This window comes from Myotis nattereri (assembly GCF_964212035.1).
Source record: "Myotis nattereri genome assembly, chromosome: 5".
Classification (NCBI taxonomy): domain Eukaryota; kingdom Metazoa; phylum Chordata; class Mammalia; order Chiroptera; family Vespertilionidae; genus Myotis; species Myotis nattereri.
The window spans coordinates 60,764,466-60,784,956 of NC_138080.1; the positions used below are offsets into that span (position 1 = coordinate 60,764,466).

At 40.6% G+C, this 20,491-nt stretch overlaps 1 protein-coding gene across 3 annotated transcripts; it reads right to left on the reverse strand.

The window, feature by feature from the left end:
- Positions 1 to 248: 248 nt before the first annotated feature.
- ZNF330 (zinc finger protein 330) lies at positions 249 to 19,279 on the reverse strand. Of its 3 annotated transcripts, none has more exons than XM_081090744.1 (10): positions 19,090 to 19,279; positions 15,950 to 16,076; positions 14,073 to 14,092; positions 13,903 to 13,973; positions 11,687 to 11,766; positions 7,048 to 7,174; positions 6,503 to 6,607; positions 3,910 to 3,956; positions 2,532 to 2,649; positions 249 to 1,203 (listed from the first exon to the last, which is right to left on the reverse strand). In XM_081090744.1, the coding sequence occupies exons 2-10, from the start codon at positions 16,067 to 16,069 to the stop codon at positions 932 to 934; spliced, it is 960 nt and encodes a 319-aa protein (XP_080946870.1). In that variant the 5' UTR covers positions 16,070 to 16,076; positions 19,090 to 19,279; the 3' UTR covers positions 249 to 931. The 3 variants fall into 3 exon arrangements, with proteins under 3 accessions (XP_080946870.1, XP_080946872.1, XP_080946871.1); XM_081090746.1 differs by having other exon boundaries at positions 14,073 to 14,128; positions 19,090 to 19,245; XM_081090745.1 differs by lacking the exon at positions 19,090 to 19,279 and adding an exon at positions 18,686 to 18,828.
- Positions 19,280 to 20,491: the final 1,212 nt, after the last annotated feature.

Below are 20,491 nucleotides of genomic sequence, written 5' to 3' on the forward strand. Positions count from 1 at the left end.
CTCCATCCCAATTCTTTGCCAGCATAAGTAGTTAACAACTGGAATTTGTGCCAGCAACTGTCTGTTCTCCACCTCCACCATGAATGACGGGGTCTGGCTGCAAAACTTTGTGTCTACCACAATATTAATCTCTGTTACTTATTTCGCATATTAGACCAAAAAAAATGAAGATTACACAAAAACATTAGAATACTTTCCAAGGTTTACAAAATTAAGAACAAGAAATTAAATAAAATATCAAAAGTATGTAACTGTAATACTAGATTTATTCAAACAGAAATTAAACTTCCTGGATAAAGCATCTGTGTAATACTATTTCTGATTCTGTGTCTGAAAAATGGCTTTGTAGTCACCTTTGTCTATACACTTAGGCATTAATAGGTACTATTCAGGATGTACATTGTGAAAAATCAGTTGCTAAAGTACACATATCGTGACTATGTAAGATGACATGAAGATTTAATGAAAATTTAGTATAGAACATCTGACTTGTATCCTATGGACATACAAGGAAAAATACAATAACTCTATTTACCCATTACATTTTAAAAAATCAGACAGAATGTATTATAAGCAGTGTTATTCATAAAAACAGCAATTTAATTTCAAATATATTACCCTCCAATTATTCCTTTATACTATATATGTATCTAATTGGCAAAACCTACCAGGTTACTGAAATCAGTAAAAATCCAATCCATGATGCTTAATTCCTTGTATCAATGAACATCTTACATTTGAAAATCATTTTTCTTATGCCATAAGCTTGCTTCTCAGTTCCTAGAGAAATGCTATGCCCTACCCCTTGCCCAGTATGTGACTAGTCTTTTGCACAAGGCTAAGTGACAGTACTTCTGAACACCCACACGCACTTCAAGCACACACTTTCCTGCTCCTCTCAGACAAGGTCACCAATGGGCAAGCAGTTCCCCTAGTCCTCTTGTTCTTCATAGTGAGCATAGCCACTGGCATAGGTCCTTCCTAAATTTAAATTAGTAAACAATTCTGATGACTCAACATCTGAATCCTTTCCGCCTTCGTCATCTTCTTCTTCATCATCCTCTGCTTCAGACTCATCTTCATCGTCGTGGTAGCTGGTATCACCATACTTATCAGATGAAAGGTTCTTCCAATAAGCATCATACCCAGAAGCTCCATCTCCCTCTTCACTTCCAGTCTGCCTGCCAAATTTCAGGGAGCGTGCTACAAAACACGGATATGTACATGGCGCCTTATTAGTTCCCGTTCTCTACATCCTCATTTTCCTCTACAATACATAACATTACATGAACTCGATTGGCTACTTCTTACTCCCTAACAAAAAAGTAAGCCACATTTTTCCTACTTTCCTAACTTAATATTTAATTGGATAAAAAGAAGACCTTAAAAAACAATCAATTCTATCCAACATGAGGGTCTAGACCAGCCGTGGGCAAACTACGGCCCGCGGGCAGGATCCGGCCCGTTTGAAATGAATAAAACTATTGAAAAAAAAGACCGTACCCTTTTATGTAATGATGTTTACTTTGAATTTATATTAGTTCACACAAACACTCCATCCATGCTTTTGTTCCGGCCCTCCGGTCCAGTTTAAGAACCCATTGTGGCCCTCAGTCAAAAAGTTTGCCCCCCCCCTGGTCTAGACACATGTAACAAATGATAAAGATTACAGTGTTATTTCATTAAATCTAGAAAAAGTTGGGAAACAAAACAGCACTCTCTAAACATAATAAGGCATGTTAAAAATTAAAATAAAATGCCCTTTTGTTTGATCAATTAAACGTTTATTTTAAATCATAGAAGGGCTGATTTCATGTCATTACACTTTTTAGAGCAATTTTATAAGTCGGACGTCCTAAAAGACAAAGCCTTTAATTTCTTCTAGCAAGACAAACTTTAGTGCAAAAAAAAAATCAGCAAAATCATCAGTCTTTCCTCATTTGATTAAGCAAAGTCATTTAGAATTATGGTTCCATTCTGATATGTTTGGTAAAGAGTCAAATTGTGAACTGCATTACTATGAATGTTTATGGCAGTCTTATTCCTTCATAGAAAAGTTATATAAAAAGCAGAAAGCAATTTCCTACAGTAGTGATGTAGTACATAAGTACAGCTGCTCAAATACTACATACCTAAGAATTGCTTAAGAATGAATTCCAACTTTCCAGTACTAAAGATTACCAGCACTTAAATATTAAGGATTTATAGCTACTCAATTATTGAACAAGGAAGCCTCAGCAAAAAAAAAAAAAGAAAAATCCCTTTTTTGGTCTTAAATTTCAGTATTCACTATGTCATTAACTGAGGCAAATGCCAAATATCAAAGTGAATGATGGTATATTTCTTAAGTTAAATTGAGAAATTTTACCCATATATTTTCCAAGGCTGTAAAATTCCACTTCCTTAAGAGAACACATTTATCTTTTCAAATAGAAAAGAGGCAAAAACAAAAATAGAGAGGGAAAAAAAGATAAATCTTGTCTAAGCATGAAAACAAAACCAACCCACTGTCATTTTAAGAAGAGCCTTACTTGACATGCTAAGATCCTTAGTTTCCTGAGTTTCATGTCCACATTTAGGGCAAGGAGGCTGTTTTCCTTTTTCTTGTTTAAACACCTTGCTCCTTGAATGATCATCACAGAAACAGGCCTATATGGAGAAGTAAAAATAAACAATAAATAAATTTAAAGGAAGTCCTTCAAGCAGGACTTATTTGTATTTCATTTAATTTTTTAAATATATTTTTATTTATTTCAGAGAGGAAGGGAGAGGGAGAGAGAGATAGAAACATCAATGATGAGAGACAATCATTGATTGGCTGCCTCCTGCACACCCCCCACTGGGGATGGAACCCGCAACCCAGGCATGTGCCCTTGACTGGAATTGAACCTGGGACACCTCAGTCCCCAGGCCAATGCTCTATCCACTGTGCCAAACCAGCTAGGGCAACAATAAATAAATTTGAAATATGCAAAGATATTCACTATTTCAAGGAAATTTAAAGATATGGTTCATTAGGGCAGAAGAGCTTGGGACTGGTCACACTCCTGACTTTAATTTCTTAAGAGAAATGCTCTCTGTCAGGACTCTTCAGAACTATGACCTAACACAAGGCAGAAACTATACAGGGTATGATATGTAGACTTATATATTCACTCATGAATATATGAGTATTCACAAAGACCCTGATGACATGTGGTGAAGGGCCTATCTTACCCTCACCTTATATGCAGTCTAACTGGGGACACCAACAAGTGGAGAGGCTACTATAAGACACTATGCGTTGAAAGAGAAGAGTAGAGGAGGAGCACTAAACCCGGTGCAGGATTCAGGAAAGAACATGAAGTCTTATCTGGAATCTGAAGGGGAATGGGGGTACAGTAAAGATGGAAGAGGGATCTAAGGCAAAAGAAACAGCTTAGACAAAATTAGAAAAGAGTGGGAAGAGAAATAAGATAGGATTAAGAATATAAGAAAAAAAACAGAATGTTTCTGAGAGCAAGTGAATTGGCTGCATCTATTTAGTTATTTTTGACAAACAGAAATGCTAGAGATAAGTTCCAAGGAATTAAAACATTATGGAAATCTTCACTGTCCTAAGCAAGTGCATTCTGACATTAATTAAAATACACTCCGTCATTTTGGTCAGAATTTTTTCCATAAACGTAAGGTGTGAAAACACTGAGCCAAGAGTCAGGAGACATGTGCACTAGAGTCAACTCTAAGACAAGCCAACCAATAGCCTTTGCAAAGTCATAAAGATTTCTCAATCCCACAATCTCCGAAATGAAAGAACAAAACTAAATAATGTTTAAGGATCCTTCCAGATTAATCATAGCTGTAAGTAATCCAAGGACTGGTGTGGAGTATGGGAATTAAAAACAAAAAATAAAAACTACTCAAGTATACCTTACAACGGAGACAAGAATGCTGACCGAGCCGATTGCATGAAACACCTGGGGGGGAAAATACATAATGCCCAGATTAAACTTGGTATCTAAACACTATTTCCCACAGATTTGTACTTGAAGTACTACCTTAGGTCAATTACTAAGTTTGCTTTTCTGTCTCATAGAATAAATAACTTAGAGGATACATAAATATGAGATTGAATTCCAAATCACAAGAAAGGAAATCAACAATTGTATACTTTAAGATGTTCCTTTAATCTTTGAAACGTTCTATAAAAATATTGTAAATATTATACTAGTATATATAAAATTGATATATATGTCTCAGATATAGATATATCTAATAATGACATATATATATGTATACACATACACACACATACACACACATATATCTCAACTTTAAATTTATGTGAATATAAAGATTAACAACTGATACCAGAACTACCAGAACAAGAACCAAATTAAAGGAAGTGAATATCTGAGGAATATCAGTCTTTCCTATGATGGCATCCTATCTAATAAAAGAGTAATATGCAAATTAACCATCACTCCATCGCTCCATCACAAAGATGGTGGCAGCCACAAAGCTGGAGCGAGCAGGAGGCTTGGGTTGCCCCCCGGCAATGGAGGAAGCCAAGCTTCGCACTGGGCTCCACTCAAGGCTACAAAGTTTCAACTATAGAAGATAAATAAATCCCAGATACCTGCTGAAAATTGGGTCACCGGGGGGTGTGGACAGCCTGAAAGCGGCCCTCTGCCCCTCACCCAGATAGGCCAGGCACCCCAGTGGGACCCCCACCCTGATTTGGGACACCTTTCAGGGCAAACCAGCCGGCCCCCATCCATGCACCACGCCTCTATCCTATATAATAAAAGGGTAATATGTAAATTGACCCTAACAGCAGAACGACTGGGAATGACTGGTCACTATGATACACACTGACCACCAGGGGGCAGATGCTCAATGCAGGAGCTGCCCCCTGGTGGTCAGTGTGCTCCCACAGGGGGAGCTCTCCTCAGCCACAAGCCAGGCTGACAGCTGCCAACACAGCAGTGGTGGCAGGAGCCTCTCCCGCCTACTCGGCAGTGCTAAGGATGTCTGACTGCAGCTTAGGCCTGCTCCCCGCTGGCAAATGGACATCCCCCGAGGGCTCATGGGTTGCCAGAGGGATGTCTGACTGCCATCTTAGGCCTGATCCCCTGGGGAGCGGGCCTAAGCCAGCAGGTGGACATCCCCCGAGGGGTCCCAGACTGCAAGAGGGCACAGGCCGGGCTGAGGTACCCCCCCAGGGCACAAATTTTTGTGCACCAGGCCTCTAGTCTATTATATAATAACTAGAGACCTGGTGCACGAATTCGTGCTCAGTGGGGTCCCCTGGCCTGGCCTGTGGGATCAGGCCGAAACCTGCTCCCAACATCCCCCAAGGGGTCCCAGATTGCGAGACGGCGCAGGCCAGGCCAAGGGACCCCAATGGTGCACGATCGGGGCCGGGGAGGGATGCAGGAGGTTGGCCAGCCAGGGAGGAACCGCAGGAGGACTCCAGGGCATGTCTGGCCCATCTTACTCAGTCCCGATCTGCCGGACCCCTGCAGCAAGCTAACCTACCGGTCAGAGCATCTGCCCCTGGTGGTCAGTGCATGTCATAGTGACTGGTCAACTGATCAACTGTCTGCCACCTGGTGGTCAGTGATCATCATAGCAAGTGGTTGAGTAGCCTTAGCATATCATTAACATATTACGCTTTGATTGGTTGAACGGACGACTGGACACTTAGCATATTAGGCTTTTATTATATAGGAAGGTTTTCTAAGTGCCAGGTACTATAGTAATGCTTTTCTTTATCTGGACTCTCATTTCAATTAACTCTTTGAAAAAGAAATTCACATCTTCCTTTTAAGGAGATTCGGGTTTAGAAAGATTTAGTGATTTGTCCAAAATCCTATGACCAACAAGTAGAAATCAGGTAGTGTAACTCCAAAACTTGAGCTTTTGAGAATCAGAGTAGAAATAAAATACAATCTATCTGTGAAGATGATACCATTCACCCTGTCAGTAACACTGGTTCTCAAATAGGAAGATCCCTGAGAATTATGTGTGCAGGTTAAATGCATGGGCCTGGCACCCACCACAAACGTAAATACAGAATCTCAGGGATGAGGCCTGAATACCTGTATTTCTTAAAATCCTCCACAGGTGTCTTCTATGCATACTCCTGTCTAAGAATCACTGGAAAGAAACCAGGGGTGGTAGCCCTTACTTGGAGGCATCTGGAAGTGTGTGGAGACGAAGGGGATTATTTTAGTAACTTAGAGGTGAAAATGACATTTTGAATTCAGGACCAATAATTCCTGCTCATTCCCACAAAATAAAGAATTGGCCCAATTAAAATACCATAGGCACCTCTGTTGAAAAAAGAAAATGGATGTGTTATGAATTTTTTCAACAACCAAAAAATAGATTTGAGCTAAATTACAGTCCATAAGAGGCTACATGAAAAACTGGATTCCTTTTTCATTGTTTAACTCTCAGACTATTAAGAAACTTGGATATATATATATATATAAACATTTAATATATATAAACTTACATTTAAATGTTTCTGCTTCTAAAACCTGGCAGCTGGCTTGATGTTCAAATTGATCATCTTCACAGAGAAAGTTTTGGCAAAAAGAACAACTGAATATTCTGCCTCCTATTAGATTAAAAAACAAAACACAAAAATGTAAATATGATAAGCTTTAATTTAAAAAACTCATATCTATAAACCTGCTCAAAAAGGATAGCAAGTTATTTCAGATTTACACGATAATGACACAGGAGTTTCTGTTCTGGTAAAGGCTACAATGAAAACTGCTAAAATGAACCATAAAGAAATGGACTCGCACTAACCCCTGGCTACACATATGTAATACAATGCTCCGAGACACTTCTCTCCCATAAATACCCTCCCTACTTGTTTTGGTAAACAATCCAAAAGTATAAATCCCTTTTTCAACTAAACTGATAAGCAAAACAGTGTCCGTATTTAGGATTGATAGCATCCTGAAAAATATGTTAAAAAAGAGTATCCAGGATGTTTCAAAGTCAGCCTTCACTTACAGCCAAGTTCGCTGCCTATATGTAATCACTCACCATGGTCCCAGACACCTCGTTCACATTCCACACACTCCGCATCGGTAAGAGGGCAGGCACAGGCATGTGTGCTGAGACACTTCCGACCATGACAAACCCAAGCTTCACAGAAGTCACATATTGCACCCTGAACCAAGGAGCACAAAAATTAATCTTCGTCACTTGACCAGCTGCAGCCATTGTCTAACACAGCGATTTTCAGTGTGCCACAACAATTTTTCAATGTATAATACCTAGTCAGGAGCACTGATCTCTTTTACCTTAGACTGTAAACTAAAAAAAATGACAACAGCCAACATAACAAGAGTCATCCAGTGTGATGTGCTGTCTTGAACCATAAATACATAGGCCATTTAATAGAGTTTCATCTTGTTGGTCACACTGCATAATAAGGTTATGTCTGATTGATTAATTCTTGGTACCAGAAATCCTTATATACAAGTATAAGCACCTGATTTTTTTAAAAGTCACTTTGGAGCAAAAAGGGTAGATAATTACTATTATTATTTATTTTAAAAATCAATCAAAGTTACACCTTTTTTTTTTTTTTTTTTTTTGGTCAGATTGGCAAAAAAAATATATGTTTTGGTGTGCTGCAGAATTTTAGTACTTTGTGACATGAGGTGAAAAAGTTTGAAAGTCTCTGTCCTACCCAGTAGCTACCATCCAAGTTGTATACATTTAGTAATTTATCAACCTTCAGTGACAGTGGGTGGCTTCACTGAAGAAAAAATTTTACTGTTTACTCAGCCAAAATTAGAGTGGAAACTATACCAATAGCTATTTATAATATACAAACCTTAGCTATATATCAAAAGAAAAAGAAGCAAGGGGAAAACTATACACTTACCCTAATATTAATCACTGAAGTAAGTCAGGAGCTGGAAGTGTGGCCTTTAAACTGAATTCTAATTCAAATGAAATCTGGAGTCCACAGTTCAGGCATGCTTGTGTATAGCAATTCCAGTAACTGAATTGAATGCTTCCAAATACAAATATTTCTAACTTAAGAAAATTCCTTATCTGTGTAATTTATAAAATAATCACATAGCTTTTCTAGGATAACCTAGAGAACATATGAAGCATCTATCAGCATCTTTTTTTCTTTTAAGGCATCTTATGCTTCAAAGCAATTATCCTATTTCTTTGTGGGAAAAAAATTAAAGTAAAATATATAGAACTAAATGACAGGGTAAGATTTTCCATTTCTGTATTAAGATAGGATGGTAAGACTATACCTTTCAATAACATGAGGTCAAGAGTTAAGAGCTAGAAAGAATCTTAATGGACTGATTGGTCTTTCCTTTACAGATGAGGAACAGGGGCCTGAGACTAAGTCCAAATCCCAGAGCTACATTATAAAGGAGCTGAGATTTAAATCCAGTTCTTCTGAATCTCAGTTCAGCATTATACCATTCAAGGCCCTGTAACAAAAACAGCATAGAGCAAATAGGAAAAATGTTTTATGACTTATAAAAATGGATTATCAGTGTAGCTAGCAAATCCTCAAATGTCTCTTGGATTACTCAAGGTTCTAACAACAAAGAGATGGCACACTAAACTGTGTAAGACAGGAGAGTTTAAAAGAGATACTTTACAAAGGACAGGGATAGGCTCAGAAAAAACATCAAGGGACAGGAAAGGGAGGGAGTTACCAGAACCCCAAGCGAGACCCATATGGAGAGATACTCTGCCCAATTCACATCCAATCCAGAGCAACCTGGTAGGGAAGGAGCTGGGAGAATAAAGACCCAGATGGTGTTCTCCTATTATCCTAAGGTATCCTGCCAGGGTCTCCCATAAGAAAGCTATGATCCAGTCAGGCTCCTAGGACAAAGCAGGGTGAAGAGGGAATTTCTAGAACTTGTAACTAATGATTCATGATTCTACTTAAATATTTCCTTTATACAAGAAAAGATCATACAGACTCATACAACTCAGTTAATTAAAGTGTTTGATAAATTTAGACATAAGCAAGCTACCAAGGAAGGTGACATGGTTTTTGAATCTTCGATTGATTTTTGAAAGATAATACTGACTATCTTATATTTAAAATAGAGAATTCACAAGATAACCATGAATAATTCTAGCTCCTTGCATCTGTAAGATAAGCACACATGAAATATGTCATATAAAGATCTGCCTCCTAATAGGTAATTATATGTTCTTGTAGAGTTACTAAAAATAAAATATTCTGCTTGATGTAAAATAGTATTATTTTAATCATGCACTGAAATTCAAACCAGAACATAAAATCACACAATGGAATACAGTAAAATTGGTTAAAAGAATAACTTTTTAGTGAAAAAGAGAGCAAAATGCATCATACAAACATGTTTTTATTACTTAAAACAATGAATTTCCTTAGAAAAGTCTACATATAATGAAAAATTATGTATAACCTGTATTAAGTATGTACTTTTTTGGAAATAAAAAGCTTTAAAATAAAACTATTAATCCTATGTTCTTTTGGAATGAGGTTGCTTAGTTAATCAAAAGCATGAACCTTGGTTAAGCAGGGCTTTCGTAGTAAATGAAGTCTAAGTAAGACACATTAGAAAGGTACCACTGACAAATGAATTTTGTTTAAGTTAAAATTAAATGTTTCCATTCCCTGTATGTTTCTGAATAAGAAAAATAGGAAGCAGTTAAAAACAAGTAGGTAATAAAGGAAATTCATACAAAAACATGCCACAGATAATCCAGATAACTCCAGATTAATGAAGCCAAGGGACAAAAGAGTGTGATTATCCTATACTAGAGGCCCGGTGCACGACATTTGTGCACTAGGGGGTGTGGGGGTCCCTCACCCCAACCTGCACCCTCTCCAATCTGGGAGCCCTCAGGGGAGCCCTCTCCAATCCGAGAGTTTCTGTCTTTGCAATCATATAAGCGAATTGTCTGAGACCCTAACTCAGTTTGGTTTGTTGCTCACAGAATAATAGAGGCTTTTTTTTTTCTTTGCTTCCTTGGTGGAGATTTCCTGGAAGTTTTAGGATATCTTCCCTTTAATTTTTCCTAGACACTCTGATTTTACTTCTGTCTCTCACCTTTGCTTTCCCTCCATCCCCCACCGCAACAGTAACTTGCTTCAAGCTCACTTTGCTCTAGTGTCTAGGACTGTGGTTGCCAAACTGCGGCTTGCGAGCCGCATGCGGCTTTTTGGCCCCTTGAGTGTGGCTCTTCCTAAGCCTTGGGAGTACCCTAATTAAGTTAATAACAATGTACCTACCTATATAGTTTAAGTTTAAAAAATTTGGCTCTCAAAAGAAATTTCAATCGTTGTACTGTTGATACTTGACTCTGTTGACTAATGAGTTTGCCGACCACTGGTCTAGGAGATCCATCTGCCACCAGAACTACAATTCCCAGCATGCTTGGTGCTCCCCGCACTCTGCGCTTCCGCTTCCAGTCCTGAGGCTGCCACCAGAACTGCTATTCCCAGAATTCCTGGTGCTCCCTGCTCTTGGTTTTCCCTTCCTGCTTGGTCTCAGTCCCATGGCCTCCCACTCTGCCAAGTCCTCCAAGCCGCCAGCTCTCCCTCTCTGCTCTCCATCTGGCGGCGTGGGGATCCAAGTTCCCCAAGCCGTTCCACTCTCTGCCGGCTCTCCTGCTCTGCTCTCCTCCTGTGCCTGTGTATGCAAATTAACCCACCATCTTTGTTGGGTTAATTTGCATACTCACTCCTGATTGGCTGGTGAGCGTAGCAGAGGGATGGTCAATTTACATGTTTCTCTTTTATTATATAGGAGGATAATAATCCTATATAATAAAAGTGCAATAAGGTAAGTGGTCAACAATTCGGTCACAGTTGACCAGTCACTATGACGCGCACTGATCACCAGGGGGCAGACGCTCCAAACAGTAGGTTAGCTTGCTGCTGGGGTCCAGCCAATTGGGACTTGGCAAGAGGGCCGGACACACCCTGGACCCCTCCCTGGCCAGCCACCCCCACTGACTCTGATCAGGATTGGGAGAGATGGTCCCGACCAGCCCCAATTGCCAGCCAGACCAAGGGACCCTACCCGTGCACACCAGGCTTTAGTATGTGTATAAAATACAGTGGTTATAAAAAAATAACCATTGGTCAGAATGATGTTTTCTTATCCTTGGACACAACTAGTCTTAAGACAGCAATTTTCAACCTTTTTCATTCCATGACACATAAATTTATTACTAAAATTCTGCCGGCTTAGCAAAAAAATATATTTGCCCATCTGACCAAAAAAAAAAAGATATAGTCTGGCTAGTGTGGCTCAGTGAGTGAGCATCAACCAATGACCAGGGACTCACAGTAGGATTCCCGGTCAGGGCACATGCCATTTCTTGGCTCAATCCCCAGTAAGGAGTGAAGGAGGCAGCGGATAATTCTCTTTCATCAATGTTGTTTCTATCTCTCTCTCCCTCTCCCTTCCTCTTTCTGGAAAATCAATGAAAACATTTTTTTAAAATAAGTATAATTTTAATTCATATTGGATGGCTATTATTGTGCTGGCTGTTGTCATTTTTTAAAATTCACAATCAAAAAGGGGGTCAGTGCCCCTGATGAAAGACTCAGATAGTGCGTATTTTAAAAATTCTTGCAGCACACTGGTTGAAAATCAGTGACTGGTCTAAGAGATGATGACGAGAAGCTTACCACCATTGCAAGGCCAGTACTGTATACACCAGCATGCTTTATGACACAGTCTGAAGACTTCATCATGCACTTTGTTTTCCCTAGTAAAGAAACAAATTTGCACAATTAGCCTGACAAAAGGAGCACATGCAAGTAATTCATTAATTATCTTTATCTAGGCTGTAGAAATAATTTTAAATGGATAGAAATAAGCAGTGTACTGCTTACATAACCAAAAATAGAAAAGGGATATAACAGAAGTTATGCATCTTATCTGGTTCACTTTTTAAGTTTATTCATATGTACACATTTACAGCCATAACCTCCAATTAAATATTTTTCAAAAAAAATTTCAAATAGTCCCCAAGTGAGCACAAAAACCAGCAATATGGTGACAGAGCTAAAAATTACCATATAGCCACAAAAACTCTGATGTAACAGCTAATTACCAATCCAAAACACTGTCAGGAAATTCATATACTTTGGGAAGATTAATAATGACACAGTAATCATCAATTTCATACTCCACAAAGTGGAACATGAAAGAAACAGAAGATATTCAATTTTCCATTATCTTGATTACCTGAGGAACAAAGCTAGACAACAGGAAATGGGAAGAAAGAGAAATTGGAAATGAAAGGCAACAGCTACCCACTGTTCCACTGTCTAACATCAAGTACAAAATAAGTGAGAAATGCATCCATGTTAACAAAATTTAAGCTCAAAAACACTGAAATTATAGGAAGGTCCTAGCAAGAATTTAATCTTTTCCATAAATTATTTTCTCACTCTACATTCATTTCTTTTATAAAATAAGGGTCTAACAACTGGCAGATAAGCGGTCTACCTAAGCCAGTATTCTCTTTTTCATTAATTATAAACCTCAATGATGTCTTCTTTGAAAGCTAGAACAACACTAGAATATTCAGGGATGTAGCCCTAAACATTCCTAACTTTCTGCAATGTTATCATACGTAAACACATTAAAATGAGCATATCCCAAAATGTGTTACACCTGAAATTATTATACCAAAACCAAAAGGGATATTTGTTCAAGTAAAAGTTTGGGGGGAAAATCTGTATTTCTTTACTGGACGTCTTCAGAAACTTTAACATATAAATACTAGAGGCCCGATGCACAAAATTTGTGCAAGGGGCTCAGCCCTCACAGTCCCGGCTGCCTGGGCCCTCACAGCCCTGGCTTCGTCTGGAAGGTCGTGCGGACAGTCATTCTGCTGTTCGGTCTAATTAGCATATTAGTTCTTTATTACACAGGATATAATAGAAATCTCCCAGATGGGAAGGGGATGAAACACACAGCATTTCTCAAATGTATACATTGTGCTAAAAAATACTTATTAACATATCACAAGTATTCTAAGAAAGACTATTTGACAAACACCAATCGTGTTCTGTGCACTACATTTAGTTTTACTCTGAATGATCATCTACTTTTAGTTTCCACTTCTACCTAGGAAATGAGTATGTGGCTTTAAGAACTCTATTCTAATCACTTGGGAATCCATGTGAAGAAATTCAAGAATCATATGCTAAATGCCAAACAGAAAACAAATGATCACAAAAAACTGGCACCACATAAATGTAGAATAAAACTATTCCCAATGGTCTAAAATACTGCAGGCAATACTAGCAGGAATCAAATTTTAGAAATGTAAACAAATGGCTATGGACAAGACTAAGGTAGTATAATTAAAAATCCAGGACCACCAAGTACTATTAGTTTGAAATCTGATCTTTTAATGTGTAAAACAACATGTTGGTAGCCCTGGCCGGTGTGGCTCAGTTGGTTGGGCATCAGTCCATACACTGAAAGGCTGTTGGTTCCATTCCCAGTCAGGATACCTGCCCAGGTTGTGGGCTCCATCCTTGGTAGGGAGCATGCACGAGGCAGCAAATATGTTTCTCTCTCTCTGTGTCTCTCTCTAAAAATCAATTTAAAAATCTTAAAAACACAATAAAAACATGTTGGTAACCTATATCTAACCTGTATGTTAACCATTTTCCAGCATTACATTACAGAGTCAAAATCAAGACTTGATAGTGTTGATTAGGCACTTGATAGTGTTATTTCCAACTTGTAGGTGAAATAACATTTAATGATATTTTATCAATGGTAAGGCATAACATTATAAACAGTGATAAACCCACCATTTCAAACTGATTAACTGTCACCAAATATTTGATAAAAGGCAGGTGCCTTTAGTTATCATACTTACCACATTGTGCACAAATTGGTAACTTCTGTACAGAATTACAAAAATAGCAAAATGCTCTATTCTTCTGCCGCCTTGTCATGTAAAATAAATTTTAAAATATAGTCAATATCAGATAAAAGATCAGAGGATCTAATTATTATATATAGATAGAAAAAGAAATAAAAATTTACCTCTGACACTTGTCACATTCCTGTAAAATATAAACATGATATTAATTTCCTACTGGCTGAAAATTACAAATTTACTTGCATTATAAAGAACATCCTGCTCTTCATGTTAAAATTTAAATGACACTTGCCCAAATACTCCAACTGCCCCCAGTATACAGGAATCTACACATAACAAAGGCATAATGCCCTAGACAAAGAAGTGGCATTTTCACAAAAGAGGTAAATATAGTTTGTTTTTTTAATGAATCACACAAATAATAAAGGACACAAGAAACAGTGGAGAACACAATATGATAAAGCTTACAGAAAATCCAGAATCTTAAAGCATGGTATTAAAAATTCTCAACAATCTGATCTCTAACTACTTTTCAAATTGCTGGCCTATTCTCTTTAGATTCAAGTCACTATTTGTCAGCCAATTTCAAAATATGCCTTGTACTCTCTTTTTCTATGCCTTACTTATTCTAACACCTTGCCCTGAAAAGTCCTTCCTCAGTCTTTCCTTGTTGGAAGTTCTGGTGATGATCCCACCTCTTCTGTAAACTGCAGCCCATCCACACGTTCAACTTTATCACCTCTTTAGTCCTCATTGTGCCTCCACTGCAACACTCACCAAGTCTGGCTGTCAGTGTATATATTTAGGAATGTGAATTACTTCTTCTTTCATCTTTCCCTCTACCCCTAGACTCTAGAAAGGACCCTGACACACAGAAGGGGGTCCCCACTGTCCTATCTGTGCTATGTAATCCTGCTCCCCCATTCCAGCCATAAATGTTAGTCCTAGAAATGGCACCATGAAGTCCAAAGTATCAGAGTTCTTTCCCTCTCTGAGGGTAAGGATAAGTGATGTGAGATATGTGAGTTACCCATGCCTATGAACCCAAACACATGGAGTAAGACAACCTCAGAAAATGGAACTAATAAGCAAAAAGGAACAAAAGCAAAAGATGGAAAGATGGTTCCAGATTCCAGTTGTCCCTGTGTTCCAGCTACATCCTTGCCCTGCCCAACTATACAAGTTAGTCCACTATTTTCTCCTGGTTACTTAGGTTGGATTTGCCATTTATAAACAAACAGTTCTTAAGTACTGCACAAAACAACTGATCCATAAGCGTGTGGAAACAGGACTGTGTCATTCACCTATGTATCCCCCACAGCGCCTAAAACAGCATCTACGGCACAGGGTAGATGCACAACAGTGTGTGGAATTAAGTCATGTAAACACTTTATGTGTGTCTGATGAAACAGAAGAAGAAAAAAGAGGAGTAGTGGGAATAGAAAAAGTAGAAAGAAACAGAAATTGGGAAATGTGGGACAACTCAGAGAAACATGGTCAAAGAAAGAAAAGGACTAATGCTGACAAATATCACTTGCTTTTCACAACTCTGACCAAAGAAGCCCACAAGTGATCAGAACTAACCCATTTGGCACAGGGAAATAAGGTAGTAGAACAGGAAACCAAAAGAGATGTCAAGAACAGTAGAAAGTTTAGAAATGAAAAATCAAATGAGTTATAAAGAACTGCTAAGAGAAAATGATAAAAAGATTCCAACTAATAAGATAAACTGAATTAAGGCACATAAGCTCAGAGAAGCTGGAAAATTTTTCACAGCAATCCTAGTATGTATTCTTGGTCAATAACTATTCATCACCAAGAATAGCCAAGGTAATATGATAGGTTTTATAAATAACATAAAATCAAACAAAAATCATTGCTACTCAAGTGTTAATGAAAACAATGGACATGCCTCTAACACAGATTTCAAAATCAATAAAATACATACAGCAACACTGTATTCACTAAAATTTTTTCAGGTGTTTTTCTGATAACTGATACAGTTTTTCAACTATCAACTGATATCATAAAAAGCTGTTACCATTGAAGCATTGCATGGGTGTTTAGCTAAATCTATGGTGCTTCTCGATGCTCGCAGCTGTTTTTCACGTTCTCGGCGGTTCTCTGCCTTCTTCCTCGCACCAGTCTTTTTTTTAGGCATTTTTTCTCTCTTTCAACACAAGAGAACAAGCAGAGAAGGTATAAGTGCCAGGTTGCATTTGCTAATAACTAAGAAATTTATTCTCATTAAATTTTAAACTCAAATCTGTCATTTTGACGGGTAAGCAATTTTAAGCCTTTATGAAACATTAAGCACACATTATCCCAAATAAAATAGATGCCTTTTAAAATAATGCACTTACTTGCACTACCAAACAATTCTAACAAATGTAAATATATACACACACACACCCCAAATCATCTTAAAAGCCAAGTTTTCTTTCCCATTGAGGACAAAAAGTTTCCCTGATATTAAGTATTCTTTCTGAGGTTGTCTGTACCAAGGTAAAAAATAAAATGATTAGGCAGATATCATTAACAAGAAATCATTAAAAAGTATGTTATTTACCCAGTTTACATCACTGTTTTAAACTTCATATTCAAACTAGAGGCCCAGTGCATGGATTCGTGCCCCGGGGAGGGGTCCCTCGGCCTGGCCTGCGGGGATCTGGCCAAAACCGGCTCTCCGACATCACCCGAGGGGTCCCGGATTGCGAGAGGATGGTTCTTGGGTGACACACCCTGGAATCGGCTCCCTCCTCTCTGGTTCCAGGTGCATCACCCAAGAACCGCAGCTGCCAAGTCACCACAGCTTGGCAGCTCCTGTGTTGAGCGTCTGCCCCCTGGCGGTCATTGCACATCACAGCTACCGGTCAGCCTGGCCTGCAGACATCCCGAGGGGTCCCAGATTGCACGAGGGGTCAGGCCAGGCCGAGGGACCCCACCGGTACACAATCGGGGCCGGGGAGGGATCGTGGGAGGGCTCCATGGCATGTCCAGCCCATGTTGCCCAGTCCTGATTGGGGCCAATCGGGGCTAGCTGGCCAGGGAGGGACCATGGGAGGAATCCAGGGTGTGTCCAGTCCATTTCGCCCAGTCCCCATTGGCCAAACCCCAGCAGCAAGCTAACCTACCAGTCGGAGTGTCTGCCCCCTGGTGATCAGTGCACATCATAGCTACCGGTCGAACGGTCGCTTAGGCTTTTATATATATATAGATGACCTGATACTGACAAAACCCAAAGATTAACAAGTCGTGGTTCTCCTATGTAATATCTAAATAAAACATCTGCTAGGCAAGTCAAAGGACATTAACAACAAAGTCAAACTATTCTCTCTGAAAAGATGTTAAAGGTATGATAGTTTTGCTGACTCTGAAAGCAGCTGCCCTTCTGTCTACATGCAATGAGCATATATGACGTGGGCAAAAGTAGGTTTGCAGTAGTAAAACAAATAAATAATACAGTAAGTAATAAATAATATGAGAATAAACTGTTTCACAAACTCAACACTGTAAACCTACTTTTGCCCACCCCTGTACATTAAGTCCTCCTTTAACCTTGTGCACAGGTTCTGCGACTTTTAAGTGAAGTGACCTATAGCAAAACCAATTTTACCACTGGCTAATTCACAAAAAGGGGACTTAAGTTCCTAGCTATCTCAAGGTTTTAAGTAAAGGATTTGCACAAAATGTTATTCTACAACCTGCTGTAATTTTAACAGGGTTCAAAGTTATGTTTAAGAGTATTTACCACATATCTTAAAACTAGAGGCCTGATGCACAAAATTCATGCAAGAGTAGGCCTTCCTTCCCCCGGCTGCCGGCACCAGCTTCCCACTGGCACCCGGGACCCCGGCTTCCCTGGCAGCCCTGGCTTTGTCTGGAAGGTTGTCTGGAAGGATGTCCGGTCTAATTAGCATATTACGCTTTTATTATTATAGAAGATAATGACTTTAAAACTGGCTTTCATCATTTAGTTGAAAGAACTACCACATTTAGTAGAACAAGATTTTTACTAAATAACACTTTTATTTGGCTTTTCAGCAGTCCCAACGCTAGACGTTTCCTGAGGGTTCAAGCCCCATCTTCCGTGAGGATGTTTGCCTCCCAGCTCTGCCTGGCACATATTAATCACTCAACAAATGAAGAGATACACTCATGAAAGAACCTACGTGCTTGCTTCGAAATCTCAAACTCAAATTTCTTAATATTCTTCAAAATACATATTTTTAAAGTCTTTTTTCTAAGAGTGACTCTCAAAAATCAACTGCAGAAATTCCTAAAAGTACAGATTGAGACTTCAGGGCCCTGCTCAGGATCCAGGAACTCCAAGCCTCCAAGGACAGGCTCGGGTTTCACCGGGGACTGGGACCGGCAACCTCCCTGGAGACACAAACGCTCTGATTCCAAGAATCGGACGCGTGCCCGAGACGCGTGCCCGGGTCACGTGGACAGCGCCAGGGGTGAGCGGGCCTCTGGGGAACTTCCATTTCCCCTTCCACAGGGCCCATTGCAATACAGCAAGGCCACGCGCCAGCCTGTGCTGGACACAACGCGAAGGTCACTCCGGAGCTTCTCCTACTTTGGGTTTCCACTCTTAGGTAGACTATCGCTATCCCATCAAACGCCAAGTGATGGGAAGTTGCGACTTTAAAAAAACAATGGACAAATCCAGCCAGGACGTTTGGTAGGTGGTTACTCAAGTACTGCCCAAGCCCCCCGGGTCACCCTTGCAGTATTTAACATGACAAAGTCTACACGTGAAAAAAACGTGTACCGATACGGCCGACAGAGCACGGGAAATAGCCACGGGGTGATCGACCGCACGGAGGAATTCTCTACGTCCCCGGGGGTGACCCGCTGAGAACGCTGGGCCTCATTTTTGCCCCCTCGTTTTGGGAATGTGAAGAGCAAATTCTTTTTCTCAGCCTCAGAGCGGTTAAGCCCCTCTCCGCAGCGCTCCGGCTCCTCCAGAACGTGGCCCGTGCCGCCAAACGAGGAAACGGGCGCGGGGTCGCCAAGGTCGGGGAGGGGAAGCCGGCCGCCAGAGGACGCGCGCGGTGAAGGGGCGGGCGGGCGGCCGCAGACTCGCCGGGGGCGCCACGCGGCTCGGGGACCCGCCGCCCGCCACCGCCCGCGGGACACCCTCCCTCGCGCGCGCTCCGGGCCGACCTCGCTCACCCTGGCGGGGAGGCCGGGCTCACTCCGGGGGCCAGAGGGGCAGGGAGAGGCGGGGTGACGCCGGCCCGCGGCGACAGCAAATCCGGCTCGCGGACCACGACCCGCGGTTAGGGGCTACTGAGACGCGGGCACGGCGGGCAGACCCTTTCCGACTCCGGGAGCCGGACCGGATGTCCTCTGACGTCAGCGCGTCCTGACGGCGGCGCGTAGACAGGGAAGGGCCCGCCCACTTCTGTTCGCCACGCCCCGTCCCTCCCACTCCTGCAGGGGAGCGGGCGCGAGCAGTGGGCTCTCGGTCTTGCGGGGAGAAGACCTGGTGGAAAGGAGGAGGCCGGAGAGAAGAGGAAAAAGGGGGAAGCAAAGCTTTAAGGAGATGGGAAGGCCCGTCTATTTTATTTTCCCAGAGAAGGAGGAATCTAAAGGAAGAGAAAACTCTAAAAGGAAGAGGTACATGAACTCACAGACTTGGCACTGTTTCAGCTGACTCCGACAGGAAGTGCTGGCCTGATTCTCTGGGAACCTCCCACCACCGGTTCCTCACATCCCACTGCTCACGTTTGAGCTGTGCCTTGACGCATTTCCCCACGCGTCCTCCCTGGTTCGGAGGCGGGGTCACTCCCCTTGCTCCCCGGACCTCGCGCAGGTCATTATTCCTCCTTTCTGGGTAGCCATGCCACTTTTCACCCGTCATCGGTACTGTTTTTACCCACAACTTAGGAATGGAAAACTTTGGAACTCGACTTCCAACTTCTGCCATCACCCATTCACATCCAAATGGAAGACCCATTCTCTTGGGTCCTTGCTCTCTTCATCTGCAATAGCCATCACCTGCAGGCACCCCGTTCTTGAATGTTTTTCTCTCGGGACCCTTTTAAGACTCTTAAAAACTCTTAAAAACTGAAGACTCTAATGAGCTTTTGTTTATGTGGGTTATGGCTATTAATATTTACCATATACAAATATTAAGACAAATTTAAATACTAATTCAGCAAAAATAATACTCATAAGTATATTACATGTTAGTATAAAGGACATATTTATATGGGAAAAATAGCTATATTTTTCCAAACAATAAACAGAAGATTGGTATTCTTTTACAGTTCTGCAAATCTCTTTAATGGAAAGCCTAATAGAAGGCAGGTGAATTCTTATATCTGCCATGCTGTTGAAAAATGTGTTGATGTTCTCATTTTCCCAACGTATGGTTAGCCAGAGTAATTGCAAAGGGCCCTCGGGGAAGGACGGGGGAAATTATTACAGTGTACATCTTTTACGATATTCCAGGCTTCCTCCTGGGGATCTAGCCATTCTCTGCTGATGGTTTCCAGATCCAAAAACTGACTCAGACTTTAAAACCCGGCAAAGAATTGTGACTAGTTACTGGAGTGTTGTTCTCAGGCTC